Source organism: Homalodisca vitripennis, chromosome 3, assembly GCF_021130785.1.
Source record: "Homalodisca vitripennis isolate AUS2020 chromosome 3, UT_GWSS_2.1, whole genome shotgun sequence".
Lineage (NCBI taxonomy): Eukaryota > Metazoa > Arthropoda > Insecta > Hemiptera > Cicadellidae > Homalodisca > Homalodisca vitripennis.
Window position 1 is genome coordinate 58,830,780 of NC_060209.1, and position 14,806 is coordinate 58,845,585.

General features: G+C 34.0%; 1 protein-coding gene across 1 annotated transcript; it reads left to right on the top strand.

The window, feature by feature from the left end:
* The first annotated feature begins 1,784 nt into the window (after positions 1-1,784).
* LOC124358648 (cuticle protein 79-like) lies at positions 1,785-8,297 on the top strand. Its single transcript, XM_046810949.1, has 4 exons — positions 1,785-1,833; positions 4,619-4,764; positions 6,953-7,422; positions 7,961-8,297. Exons 1-3 carry the CDS (start codon positions 1,798-1,800, stop codon positions 7,416-7,418), a joined length of 648 nt encoding a protein of 215 aa, XP_046666905.1. The 5' UTR covers positions 1,785-1,797; the 3' UTR covers positions 7,419-7,422; positions 7,961-8,297.
* The last annotated feature ends 6,509 nt before the right edge of the window (positions 8,298-14,806 follow it).

The following is a 14,806-nucleotide window of genomic DNA, read 5'->3' on the forward strand; positions in this document are numbered from 1 at the left end:
TATAATTGTTATTGGTAGTATAATTTATTAAACAAAGAATAAGCTTATGTGTGGAATTAATATGAAAGTATAGACTTGATTATGTTTAAAGACAAAAATAAATTACAAAAAAGTTAATTTGCACTTTTAGCATATCTTGTTTGATTTATACTTGCTTTGACGTTTTTAAAATATTAAAAAATATTATTCGCTTTGTTAAAGTCCTTTTTACTAGCTTTTAGTAACAATCCATTTATTTCCTTATAGTGTACCGAAAATTTAGTCCTGGTTGGCTACTAAAAATTGTACTCCAAAAAGTCTCCACCAATGGATGTAGATAAATTACGCATCACAGCGCAACATCATCTGGACATATCTATGTAGTTGAATTTTATACCGGCTTTAGAGAGATTATATTCTAGTACGCAGGAATGAAAAAACTCAGGAAAATTGTATCACTACTTTCAACTATCTATTACAATATTCTGTTTGGTTCTGGTTACTTCAGTAAGAAACGCATTGGATAAAGAAGCAGAAGCAAAGCCGAACTAAAAAAAAGTAAACGCTAGAGACCAAGAAAAACCTCGAAGACAAGATTCAGTGGAAAGGGAACTCGAAAAGCAGAACTGGTGATCAAATTATCTCGACACTCCTCTGATTAATTATGTCGATTACTCTGAGCGAGAAATCGGCTAATTGGTTTTACTTGCGTTTAGTCTTTATATCTGTATTCATTTCGAATAAACAAATGATTTTAAATTTACTTATGTCATGTTAATATATTATTTTTAGCAATATGATATTGAAATTTAACCAAATATTATGTCCCTGTATCACTTCTTATTTTAAAAGATGCTTGTTAACTTCTAGCAGTCTTCAGTGGGGGTAAGAAACAGTGAGAAGTGGTTATATTAGTCAACTTCAAAGTTTTGGTTTCTAACAATACTGAAAAAATGTTTGATATAACTAAACACTGTTATTAATATTAATTTGATTTACTGCAAATACTATTAATTATTCGTTTATAATAAGCAGTGAACGAATAGAATAAAGGACGATAAGCAGATCCGTGAGGTTTCTTAGGACTTTGGAATGAGATTACAATTTGGGTTACTTTTTATAAAACAGTGTGAAGTACACGTTATGTCAATTAGCTTTTTAATGTAGATTGCTATCAGTAAAAACTTTCATCCGAACACCACTGCAAGAACCGTATGAACAAGAAGTTGATTGAAATACTTCGGACTTGAGTTTAAATTTTCCAAACCACATTACAAAGTTTGCACTGGTTTAAGAGTTAAAAAAAAAACAATAAAATTGAAGTACGATTCTTTCAATATGACCTTACTTTGTGAGTTTTTTCACTCTCTTGACTGAAGCATCATACTAACGATTTTATCTAACATGTTTTAATCGTCGATTAATCGAAGGATGGGAGTTCATCAGGAAGGTACAATTAAACGATGCTCAATTAGAGAGCACCTAATTACCCATATTATGCCATGTGAACACGCTCATTGAGACGCTATATGATTGCTTATTATTACATAACCGTGTCTATTCTTATAGTTCAACTTAAGATGCAATTTTGGTTTAATAAATCCTCTTTTCCCTTCTTTTCTGTTATAAATTTAAAAGTTTATAAGCAAATTTTGTTCACGAGTTTGGTTGCCTTCAGCCCTCCGGTACGTTCACCCCCGACCGACCCTGACCGCCACAACACCCTGCCCCTGCCAAGTCGCCGCATACTCGACCGCGCCGGTAGAGAAAGTGGGGGGCCTCAGTTTATAAGGCCGAGGCCAAGGTAACACAGATGCAATGCTCCCTTCCCACTCGCGAGCGATGATTGTTTTGGTGAGTTGGTGTTCGGTTTAGTTTCTTTCTGTTAACTGTTTTGCGCCATTTTTGCAGTGTGTGGATTTGACAAAGTGTTATCTCTTTTACTCTGTTTATAGAATATTTATGTTATTATTTAGTTAGTTATAATGTCGTTTTCGGTATTGGCCATCACAGCATCTCTATTATTTTTTGTTCTTTCTTTTCAATTTTGTTTATATTTGTAGTTTGTTATTTTATTATTTATTAATTTAAATAGCTTCGATATTATATTTTAGAATATATTTCATTTTTTTGAGTTGTTGCATGTTATTTTATATGAAGCACTTCCAGGAGAAAGAGGACAAGTTGTATTAATTCAAAATGATAAGATTTTATCAGAAATTGCAGTGATTGGCCAACTTGAATTTAATGTCAGTTGCTTTTGCTAGAGTTTATTTTGAGAAATACAATGGCATAAGCAACTTTATTTTTTTCTAACATAACAAATAATAAAATAATTTCTAATTGTCAAGGTTCCATCCCATGATTAACTGAAATTTTTAAAATACAAACATGTTTGATAATGAAATACGTCAATTAAGTTCTTGAATGTTTTGATTTACGTTACTTGATATAGCAAGGATCTAACTTAAACACCTATCTGCAAGAATGTAATCTAGCTAGGGAATACTTATCTTATTAACATAGATGTATCTCCTTTCTTAGAATTTAAGGTCTATATGAGTAAACCCTTCATATAAAAACGTTTTAATAACCTATAATATGGTTTTCAAATATTATCTTTATTGAGTATCTAACATCTATTGGTAATTTCTTTTAATCTGACGTGATATGATAATGTTTACATAAAATATATATTGTTAACCAACGTACTGGGTAATGGTTGACAGTATATTAAAATTAAAAAGTATTATTATGTAGACCATACAGAAGCAACGTAATTTTTAATTTTCATTGTTCTGTCAATTAAACAATCACAAACTAATTAATTTTAAAATTAGTGTGAAGTACCTTGAAGGCAGTTCTTCAAACGAGAAATACATTTTATAATGTAGATGACGTTCCTTGGAGGCAATTATTCAAACTTTATAAAATCTTTTATTTGGTTTTAAATAACTAAGTCAATGGCTGATAACATTCTGAACGTAAAAGACATTTTGATAACGAAATTTGTAAACATTTAAACAGTTTAATTTGTATATAGATTAATGCTTACATCGATAGTACAGCTGTTTATTGTAGGTGTACTGAATAAAAGTCGGAATTGGCTTACTCTCAGCATTGAAACTCAATATTTTCTACAAGTTCTAATAGGATAAACAGAAAATTAGTTGTTTTGTTCTTGTAATTTACTAATTAACTATCTTGCGCATGTTCCACTTATTTGCACCAATTAATTATGTTCCACTCTTTGCACAAAATCAGTGAGAAAGTTAAACGAACCTATACGTATATATGGTGAGGTAAAATTTGTGATTCTGCGTCACAGAATTGAGATAACTTTAAGGACAGTGAGAACTAAAGACATTTAAGTAATTTTTTTCTTAAAACCTAAAGTTCTGTTACAGAGTTTATACTTTTTTTAAAATCCTTTATAGCGGATGTACAATTTCTATTGAAAAAGTCTTATCTTTATTCAATATAATCTGCTGTAGACTAGAATTTACTTCCAAGAAATTAATTTACTCTAGAGATTTCCATTTTAAAAAATCAGAAAAAAACATTATACTTTTGGATGTAATATATTGGAATATAGCGTAATATTCTTTATAAAGACTTTTTTGAGAAATTTAACCAAAGAGCTAACAAGAGATATGTTAAATAGGGATGGGTATTCATATGGTTACCTACCTATAAATTAAAGGACGAATTTATATTGTAATTTACCACGAAGAAAACATTCCAGAGATTAAGTAATCGGCATGAAGATCCTCCTTTTGTGTTAATGTTCAAAATTATGTGAAAAGATACCAAACGTTAACCATTTTACGACTTAAATAATATGTTAAACTCTATTAAAAAATACCATTCTTGTGATATTAAAAATGAATTATACAACATACTCGAATGGCAATGTACTTCTAATATGAAGTACGCACCTAAATGGATGATATATTTTCTGTATGCAGTTTTGCAAGCACCTTATGATTTTGCATCCTTTAAAGAGAGACCTAATTTGACATTTTTACACGAAATTTAATCAATTTTTACTTTATATGTTTAAAACCTTAAATTTAATTTCCATTTTTCGGTTAGTGATAAACTTTTATAATGTGAGTTTTCCTCTAGTTGTATATTAAACTTTCATGCAATATTGATCTTTCGCAGTTTACCTTTTACCGATCTTAAAAGATACATTGAAAAAAGTAAAGAAATGCAATTCACATGTCCATTACAACAGCGTTCTCTAGTAAAGTATTGGAATACTCTCAAAATTAGATGCTGCTCCTCTTGAGAGCTCAAGACTTAATTTGATATATTTATGGTGACCACAATTAAAAATATTCTGAATTGACGAAAGCTATCATCATACTGTATGTATGAACAAATTCTTGGTCAGGTAATTAGTCTGGAATAAATACCAAGTTTCAAAATAGATTAATGTATCCGCATTCATATAAATAAATTCTAAAGCTTTAATAATAATGCATTCTTTAATGAATGAATATTGTATTCTCTATATGTTTAAAACAAACGACCTCTGAAACTGTTATACGTTTTTACAACCCATGTGTTCGAAGTGTCAGAGGTTCTTATACAGGTGAGAAAACAACTGGATTGACCCAACTCTAACTTGCAGGTGATAGCGTGTCTACTGGCCTTGGGGGCGGCGACGGAGGAGGACTCTGTGCAGTCTCTGGACGAGAAAAAGCAGGAGAAGAGAGGCATAGAGTCCGGCCTTCACTCGGGATATGGTGCCACTAGCTACGAAATTTCTGACCATGGGTGAGTTCTTGTCACAAGATCATATTGTACTACCTATCATAGGGTACTCTCGGTCATACAGTACTCATGGTCACAGAGTATTCCCGAACATGGGTTACTCCCAAACATAGAGTACTTCCATCATAGGGTACTCCCAATCATAGGGTACTCCTAATCATAGTCCTTCCATCATAGAGTACTCTCGATAATAGAGTACTCATTGTCATAGAATACTCTCGATTACAGGTTCAGATTCTAAGGGTTCGTTTTTACAACTCCACCACCTAAACTCTGAATCTATTAATCAGGCCCGATAATTGTAGCTTCAGATGCTAAATATTTGTAATGTTAGATCAGTTTTAAAATTTCTTTATTTATTTGGAAATTGTTCTAGAATTAGCAGGAAACTTCATAATACAATTTTATCATCTCATAGCTTAATTAAAATCCCAAAAGTCAGGTGTGTGATGATATTCAGGTATTGAAAATGGCCTAAATAATAATGTTTCATAAAGAAGAAAATTTTTAATTTTAAAGAAGTTCTTTCAATAAGATTAGTTGAGTTGTTCAATGTGAACAGTTTGAAAACATTATTTCTGCCCGAGGATTACATATTTATAATTTACGAATCAGTATATTTAACATTATAATGCAAGAATTTACAGTATCTGATTAGAAAATGTCACATGTTCTGCCCACTCCTTGTTATAAACCTAACCTAATCTAACCTCTAACGTAAATTATTATACTCCTGTTACGAGAGTTTTAAAAGGTAGCAAATGATCAGTGGTGGGACCCCTTTTCACAGAATCTTGGCTTTTTGGATTATCCAACTTTTCCACCAAACAACAAACAGGATTTTTGCGAAAGAGTTTACTCTTAATATTTTTAATATTTCGTATCAATGTATAGTGAGAAAATTTAATCTGCAAGTTTGATAAAAAAAACTCTTCTTCATTTATAAATAGTTACGATGGGTATAGCAAGTATCACAGAAAATCTTTGCTGAAGAATTGCATTACGGAGGTAAAAGTAAGCCTAAATGCAATGATTGTTTCTACTTAATATAGCCATACCTTGTTATTTTTATAGGTTTGAAAAATATGATCATTTCAATAACCCTCCTATGTATTTTATGACATTTTCAGTTGTCTTACTTCAGGTGAAAGTACTCCTTCTTTGTTATTGTATCGCAAACCAGTTAGACACAATCGGCTTTCTTCCACCTCTGAACTCCTTATCTCGGTGCTGTTTTTGTCGGTTCACTAGGAAATACCAATTGGCGTGATCCTATACTGGCGAGGAAGTCCTTAATAGCTAGCTAAAAAGTCCTTAATAGCTAGCGAAAATGTCCTTAATAGCTAGCGAGGAAGTCGTATCACCTCCTATAGGGATAGGATCCTTTTTAATCTCTTACTGTGGAAAAGGTATGCGTATAAACACGTTCAGATGAATGTTATTCAGTGCAATGCAGAATCTCATTATACAAACTAAATCTCTGCAGCTATTACTCGTCAGGGTAAATATTTCCTCTGGCTATTCTCCAATTATTATTTTGTGATTTCTCTCATGAGCATCAAGCCGGTAGAATTTGCTTAATATATATATATATATATATATATATATATATATATATATATATATATATATATATAAAACATCCATCAAATGGTTAAAATCTAAGGGTTTTATTATTGTCACACAGCAGTTAGCCAAGAAATGTCAAAATATCTAATAACCTTTCAATACCCAATAAACAAACATGGGTATTGGAATAATCACAATATTTAGTTGTGGTAAAGGTTTCAACCAATTTTCAACCTGTGGGTGTTTATATGGTATTTGGACATTTTGTTTTGGAGTTTTTGTAAAAAGGAAAAGTTACTTAACACGTATACAGGCACTACTAAGCAAACTGTAAATAATTGTTAAAATTTATGAGGACAAAAAATATTTTTGGTAATGAGAAAAACTCCCGCTTTCTACATGTGGATATTATGCGTGCTGTAATTGCCAAGCTAATAAAGTGCACAGACTGGTCACAAAAATAAAACATGCAATCAATTTGTAGGTAAATATTTTTCTTTAGTAAGTTATATAATATCACATAAAAAGCTCATTATTATCTATTATTGAAAACGGAGTAAAGAAATGTTAAATTATAATAATATGAATTGTATTTTCATTGTTAAATATAATCTGTTTTCAGATACGGCGGAGGTTATGGAGCCACCGGGGTGGGTGGGTACGCGACTGGTGTAAGTGGGTACGGGGCTGGAGCAGGTGGGTACGGTGGTGGTGCAGGTGGGTACGGGGGTGGATTGGGTAACATCATCTCTCAGCAGGTGGAGATCACCAGGCCAGTGGCCGTGCCCGTGTACAAGGCTGTAGCGGTACCCGTGCCCCAGCCGGTGCCCGTGGCAGTGCCCCACCCCGTGCCTATCCACGTGCCCCAGCCCATCCCCGTTCACGTGCCAGTACCCGTGCCCGTGGTCAAGACGATCCCCGTCACTGTGGAGAAGCCCGTGCCGTACCCGGTTGAGAAGCCGTACCCCATCACAATAGAGAAGAAGGTGCCTGTACCCGTGCCTAAGCCTTACCCAGTGCGAGTACCCGTTTACAAGGTCAAGCACATCTACCACACACCCAAGGTCTACACGAGCTACCACCACTAGTCAGGTAAGCCTGTAAGGCAGCTTAGTCACAAAATAAGGTTTGTCCATATAAATATGGGACGATGTCCCTTTTCAATTCCTTTTCCAAATTTCAAAAAAGTAAAAAATAAATTTCTCCTTTAGTTTTGTGTAAAATATTTATTCTGAAACGTTGGAAATAAGTAATGTGTTAAAAAATCATCCTCATGCTTTTATCACTAAGTACGCTAATCTTTATAAAGTTCGTCTTTTCCTCCTCTTGCGAGGATTAACTAAACCAGTTGTATCATTTCAAGTAACAAACATCCATGCGGGTATTTGTCTATGATACAAAACAGAAGCACTCCTGAGTTCCTAAAACATGTTTGACATCCCCTGTAAAAAAATAATTGTCATATAAAGATCCTCTAAAACACGTTATGAATTATACCATTATATATTAAAGAGTTAGATATGATGTGCGGGCAATTCATTTTTAGTAACTTCATCTCAATGATTTACAAGTAAAAATAATTTGTTTATCCTTAAGCAACTTACTCTATAAAAACGTAATGATTTTTCAGATGCTCCTAGTCTAAGTCATCAGCAACTTTGCATCGCCTCATCATAACATCATTCACCAGCCATTTCTGAATATGATACCTCGCACTTACTTCATATGCACTATCATCATATTATCATCATCATAATCATCACAGACGGACTGAACAGACCTGATGAACTGAACTGTTGATTCTGGTATCCTAATTATGAACCAAATAGTCCAATCATCACCACTTACCGCACTTATTGCACTGCAATTGTTACCAATTTTATATTATTGTTGTTAACTATTTTGCCAAATGTTTTATACTTGTATATTTGTTTATATGTTTGTATAATATATATTGTTTTTTACAACTTATGGTTTTATTTAACATACCTTTGTTTTGATTGCGAAAATCACCCATAATATGTATATGCTAGATGAGTTATTAGAATTCTGTTATGTTGAAAGCATGTTTTAAAACAGTTTAGTCATTTGTTAACTGATATCAATGGAAACACGTTTTTTTTATTTTAAGGAAATTTTAGGAATTAATTACCTGAGATTTAATTAATGGTTCTTTCTAAATAAACACAGTAAAACCTAGAATATACAGCATTCGACATACACTCGTAATTGATCTAATACAAAGCATTCAGACAGTGTCCTTCCAAAATATGATAACTGGCTTTGACATTAAATAAAAATGACGTAGTATGACGTTTTTGTGTTGACCCATTACGGAATGTCCAAGTAGCTGGAAGCGTTATTTATGTCCTGTTGGCCAAGCGAACAGGTTCTGGAGGTTGAGATGTCTCTTTTCGGCAACTGGATCCGCGATTTATGACTTAATAGGGAATCTATAAATCTGCTGTAGCCATTCTGTTTAATAGAGTATCTAGAAAATCCTGGAAAATCTTTTATGGCAGAGAAATCATGCTTATCGTAAAGTCCAATTTTCTTGCCTGACTTCAAAAAAGCAAATGTTTAACCACACTGTGCTTAAAATAAGTATATAGCTATCAGTTCACCAACTTTGTTTGTGTATGTCGGACCTGGTTTTAGTAGTTTTAAAAAGATTTTAATAATAATATTTTTGTCCGAAAATCCATGAAGTAGCCTTGTTTAAGTTTTAAAATTAAATAAAGATCTATTGCAAAAAATATTATTATAACACTAGCTGTTACTCGTGGCTTTGCACGTGATTTCCTATTGAATAACGTCATAGGCATATCTTTTTAAAATAGCATATTAAACACTCCTGAAAATAGGTGATGATCACTATAAGATATTTCAAACTCCTGATCTATTTGAAATTTTGGGCCTTGAGGTCGGAGAGTGAAATAGCTCTAATGAATAACTATGAAATAAGCAAATTATTCTGCTACATTCCATAAATATTTGAATGAATAGCTTCAACAATTTCAGTAACACTGGCTGAAATTGTTGAACAATAGTTCAACTATTTTAGCCAAAATGGAGAAATTCTGCTCGCAACAATTTTAGCGAGAGCATTTTTGATATAATATGATGAATTCCTATGATTTTTGAATTGTAGGTAGACATGTTTAAGGTACATAATATTTCAGTGTTCAGTGTGAAAAGGTTCAAAAGTTAAATAAAAATGACTTTAGCTCTTATTTCAGGTTAAAAGAAAAATGTCTGGTTCGAATCAATTATATTTCAATCAATCGCCATAATATGTTTGCCTTGTTGCCTCAATCAAAGAACATCTACATACACAATTTGCGAAACCTACTTAATCAAAAATGAGTTTATTTCCAACCATTAAATTTTGGTCTAATGCAATTCCCCCGATTCAAGAAAAAATATACATAAATTGGCCTAAAAAGTCCACTTTGTACAAAAGGCGTCTACTTTTATTGATAATGATCTACTTTATTTCTAAGGTATTGTAGAGTTAGCCTTGTTGTCCTGTTCAAGGAAGTATATACATAAGTTGGTCTTAAAAAAGTATCCTAAAGGCAAAAATCTATTACTTACGGCCATGTAATCTACTTACGGTGTACGCTGGTTTTGGCGCTTTAGTAGAGTTTGAATTTTGCCCCAGTTAAGAAATATACACATACATATACATATGTTACTCTGAAATTTTTACTTCTGGTCATTGTGATTATCTTCCGGTCTAAAGCCATTCCAGTCCCGTATGAGTGTTTGCATAGATTCCCCGATCAGGAAATATATGAATATACCTATCTGGAATGTCTCAACTCCCGCTATTGGCGTATACTACCGGTCTAAGGTATTTCTGGTGCCATAGTAGTGTTTGCCTTATAGTATATAAATACGGTCAGAAAATTCTACTTCGGTAAAATAGTGAATACTTCCGACCATTTTAATGTACTTCTCAGTGTATTTCCGGCACTGTAGTTTGTTGAGTGCAAAATACACGAGTCAAATTTCACCTTTCTAGACAGTGGGTGGTAGAGAAACAAAATATAGTTCTTCTAGGGGTTGCACCACTGTTTGAATCTCTTTGGGTAGCTTATCTTCATAAACATGCTTTTGTTTTATTTTTTTAAGCAGGAGGTACATGTGTGTCAAATTTAATCTTTCTAAGACGTTGAGAAGTTAAAATACAAAATATAATTCTTCTAGGGGTTGCAACCGTATTTCATCTCTTGTGGATGTTTGATAATTATGAAAATGCTTTAGATTCTCTATTTTAGTCATGATAGATAACAGTGACGGATTTCAACTTTCTGTGATGTCGGAAAGTGGAAGAATTAGTAAGTGTTTTTTATTTTATGTGTACCGAGATTACGATGTAAAAAATAAATTAGAGTAATAAATAAATAAAAATAAATGCAGAGATTATGATGCATAGTCGCATCATAAACATTACACTATGAAGGAGTCCTTTGCGAGTCACAAGTTATACATAAATACGTACATTTTTATCATTATTACCGTATTTAGTTATAAATGTGATTACTGTATTTGCTAAAAGTAAATAAAGGTTCGTTCAGTATTTGAATGGTCCTATAAAGAAGGTTTAATATAAATGCATAGTACAGAATATTAATATAATAACAATAACAAGAACTGATACCTAATATTTAGAACTCGATATTTTGCTTGAGAAATTAAAAAAAATAATTTGTCTTCTTACATAACGTATAATGATAATGTAAACTAATTACAATGTATATTATTAAAAACATATGACTGGCGTTATAGCTTTCTGAATACTGAACAGTGTACGATCGTGAAAGCTGGATACTACTACTCAAAATTAGTCCTAGAACTATAAGAGTTAAACCGGTTATACGCATTGACTTTAAAAATATTACTAAAAATGTATTTTTAAATAAAAATCGCATTTTGAAACCAGTTTAATTTTTTTTATTTATTGTCTTCTGCTAACCATATTAAATTCCAAAATTATAATATCAGACGTCGTTAGCTCATCTATATGACCTCGTTTCATATGAAATTATAATGAAAAAAACAAACGAGTTTAGATTTTGATATCGCAACATATGTTATGGGTAAAATCTACAACAAAATAAGTTTGCTATAAAAATAATCGATCCTCATTTTGGTAACAGCTGAATTGAGAGTATAAAAAGGGTTAAACATTTTTTTTTTTAATACTAATTTTAACAGGTGATTCACACACGTAAAAATAAAAATATAAAAGACATAATATTTATAACAGCGTCAGTTTTCAAGAAAAATTCGCCTACAATAGCTGTACGCAACCTCCGACTGCATCTGCACTGTATTTCACCTACTTTATCAGAAGGCATGTTTTAGATAGCTTTCAAAAAGCAATTAAATATATAAAAGTCCAAAAAGAAAACACCGTAATCTGTATTAAATACGAAGTTCCCAACCTAATTATAGTATACGTAAAAGAAACTGCAGTCATTGTGTTATACTGAATGTGATCGAGCCTTAGTAACACCTCAGTGTTATAATTTGTTTTGTTAGCAAGTAACGCTTCGTAAATAGGTTTTTAATATTATCAGTTTAAATGAAAAATATTATTGTTCTACCTATAACAGTGTTATATAAGCGTGATATATGACATAAAACTTTCATTATATTGACTAGTAATAAAATATGAAACTATTAAAAGTCAAAAGCACCATTTCACAAGTCGGCATTAACATCAATAAGCAACGGCTTTAATTAGTTCATTTTGTTTGTATTGCATTAATAACAGGAAATATAAATGAGTTCCAATTACTCCAATATTGCGCTAAGTAATGCCTAGTTTCTAATATAATTGTGTAGATAAAAAAGAGTAAAAATATGTATCTGAAGAAAAACTTACTTTAACAAATTAAGTACAGTGAGTGGAACACATTCAATGAGACATCACAGAATAGTCTCTGAGTCTAGAATGAACTTCTGAGTATACAACTATACATATTTGAAATGTTTATATGTAAAAATATCTCAGAACTTTGTTCAAACACTTAAACATGAAAATAATTTTAATTTTTTTTTTTATTTATTAACGGTTTGAGCCAATTACCTACAATTTTATAAAACAACAACAATTTCCGTTATACCCTGTATAAATAGCGGGAGTTCTAAATCTTAGGTGATGAAATTCATGAAAACTAAGTTTTTACTAGTACATATACATTAGTAAAGTGCAGAATTTTATTGCAAATACAATGACGCCAAGTTTAGGAAAACCTAGTGAGTTTTATCCGGAAGAAAAGGGTTTTAGTTAATATAGCCTGCTACATTTACCTTCAGTAAACAAATTACAGTAATGTTGCAGAAACCGAGCATACAAATGTATTACACCTGTCATTATCACATTTCTTTTGACACGAAAGAATGCATGATGCGTTTAGTTTCAAGCTGAAGTCGAATTAATAAATCTTGAAGTCTGGGTAGTTTAGCTCACAATATACAAACATATATAATTTTTGTTGTAAAACTACTATGTTTTGGTATATGTTGTGGACAGAAACTTTCATTGTTGTGGAAGAAAACAGAAAAAGGGTTAAACCATGTCATTTGGTAATACAATGTCAACGGTATATTGGTACAAAAACTAATGCGCTCATGTAAACCTCCATGGCGTGAAAAAATGTATGCAGTTTCCAAATTAGTGGTGAGCCCGTGCTTTCTAACCCGGCTGATATTGAGACCATAAAAAGATGTATGGCACCCTTCAAATTAGTGGCTGGCCCGTGCTTTCTAACTCGGCCGATATTAGGACCGTGAAAAAATGTATGGACCCTTCACATTAGTGGCTGGCCCGTGCTTTCTAACCCGGCCGATATTAGGACCGTGAAAAGATGTATGGACCCTTCACATTAGTGGTGAGCCCGTGCTTTCTAACCCGGCCGATATAGGACCGTGAAAAGATATATGGACCCTTCACGTTAGTGGCTGGCCCGTGCTTTCAAACTCGGCCGATATTAAGACCGTGAAAAGATGTATGCACCCTTAAAATTAGTGGCTGGCCCGTGCTTTCTAACCCGGCCGATATTAGGACCGTGAAAAGATGTATGCACCCTTAAAATTAGTGGCTGGCCCGTGCTTTCTAACTCGGCCGATATTAGGACCGTGAAAAGATGTATGCACCCTTAACATTAGTGGCTGGCCCGTGCTTTCTAACCCGGCCGATATTAGGACCGTGAAAAGATGTATGCACCCTTCAAATTAGTGGCTGGCCCGTGCTTTCTAACCCGGCCAATATTAGGACCGTGAAAAGATGTATGCACCCTTCACATTAGTGGCTGGCCCGTGCTTTCTAACCCGGCCGATATCAGGACCGTGAAAAGATGTATGCACCCTTCACATTAGTGGCTGGCCCGTGCTTTCTAACCCGGCCGATATTAGGACCGTGAAAAGATGTATGCACCCTTCAAATTAGTGGCTGGCCCGTGCTTTCTAACCCGGCCAATATTAGGACCGTGAAAAGATGTATGCACCCTTCACATTAGTGGCTGGCCCGTGCTTTCTAACCCGGCCGATATCAGGACCGTGAAAAGATGTATGCACCCTTCACATTAGTGGCTGGCCCGTGCTTTCTAACCCGGCCGATATTAGGACCGTGAAAAGATGTATGCACCCTTCAAATTAGTGGCTGGCCCGTGCTTTCTAACCCGGCCAATATTAGGACCGTGAAAAGATGTATGCACCCTTCACATTAGTGGCTGGCCCGTGCTTTCTAACCCGGCGATATCAGGACCGTGAAAAGATGTATGCACCCTTCACATTAGTGGCTGGCCCGTGCTTTCTAACCCGGCCGATATTAGGACCGTGAAAAGATGTATGGACCCTTCACGTTAGTGGCTGGCCCGTGTTTTCTAACCCGACAGATATTAGGACCTTGAAAAGATGTATACACCCTTCAAATTAGTGGCTGGCCCGTGTTTTCTAACCCGGTCGATATTGAGACCGTGAAAAGATGTATACACCATTCAAATTAGTGGCTGGCCCGTGCTTTCTAACTCGGCCGATATTAGGACCGTGAAAAGATGTATGCACCCTTCAAATTAATGGCTGGCCCGTGCTTTCTAACTCGGCCGATATTAGGACCGTGAAAAGATGTATGCACCCTTAAAATTAGTGGCTGGCCCGTGCTTTCTAACTCGGCCGATATTAGGACCGTGAAAAGATGTATACACCCTTCAAATTAGTGGCTGGCCCGTGTTTTCTAACCCGGTCGATATTGAGACCGTGAAAAGATGTATACACCATTCAAATTAGTGGCTGGCCCGTGCTTTCTAACTCGGCCGATATTAGGACCGTGAAAAGATGTATGCACCCTTCAAATTAATGGCTGGCCCGTGCTTTCTAACTCGGCCGATATTAGGACCGTGAAAAGATGTATGCACCCTTAAAATTAGTGGCTGGCCCGTGCTTTCTAACTCGGCCGATATTA

What these genes read in the sequence shown, in the direction of transcription:
- LOC124358648 (XM_046810949.1), top strand. Translation starts at nt 1,798, where the DNA reads ATGCTCCCTTCCCACTCGCGAGCGATGATTGTTTTG. An exon ending in CGCGAGCGATGATTGTTTTG is followed by an intron (nt 1,834 to 4,618) that starts GTGAGTTGGTGT and finishes TCTAACTTGCAG; the next exon opens with GTGATAGCGTGTCTACTGGC. An exon ending in TACGAAATTTCTGACCATGG is followed by an intron (nt 4,765 to 6,952) that starts GTGAGTTCTTGT and finishes ATCTGTTTTCAG; the next exon opens with ATACGGCGGAGGTTATGGAG.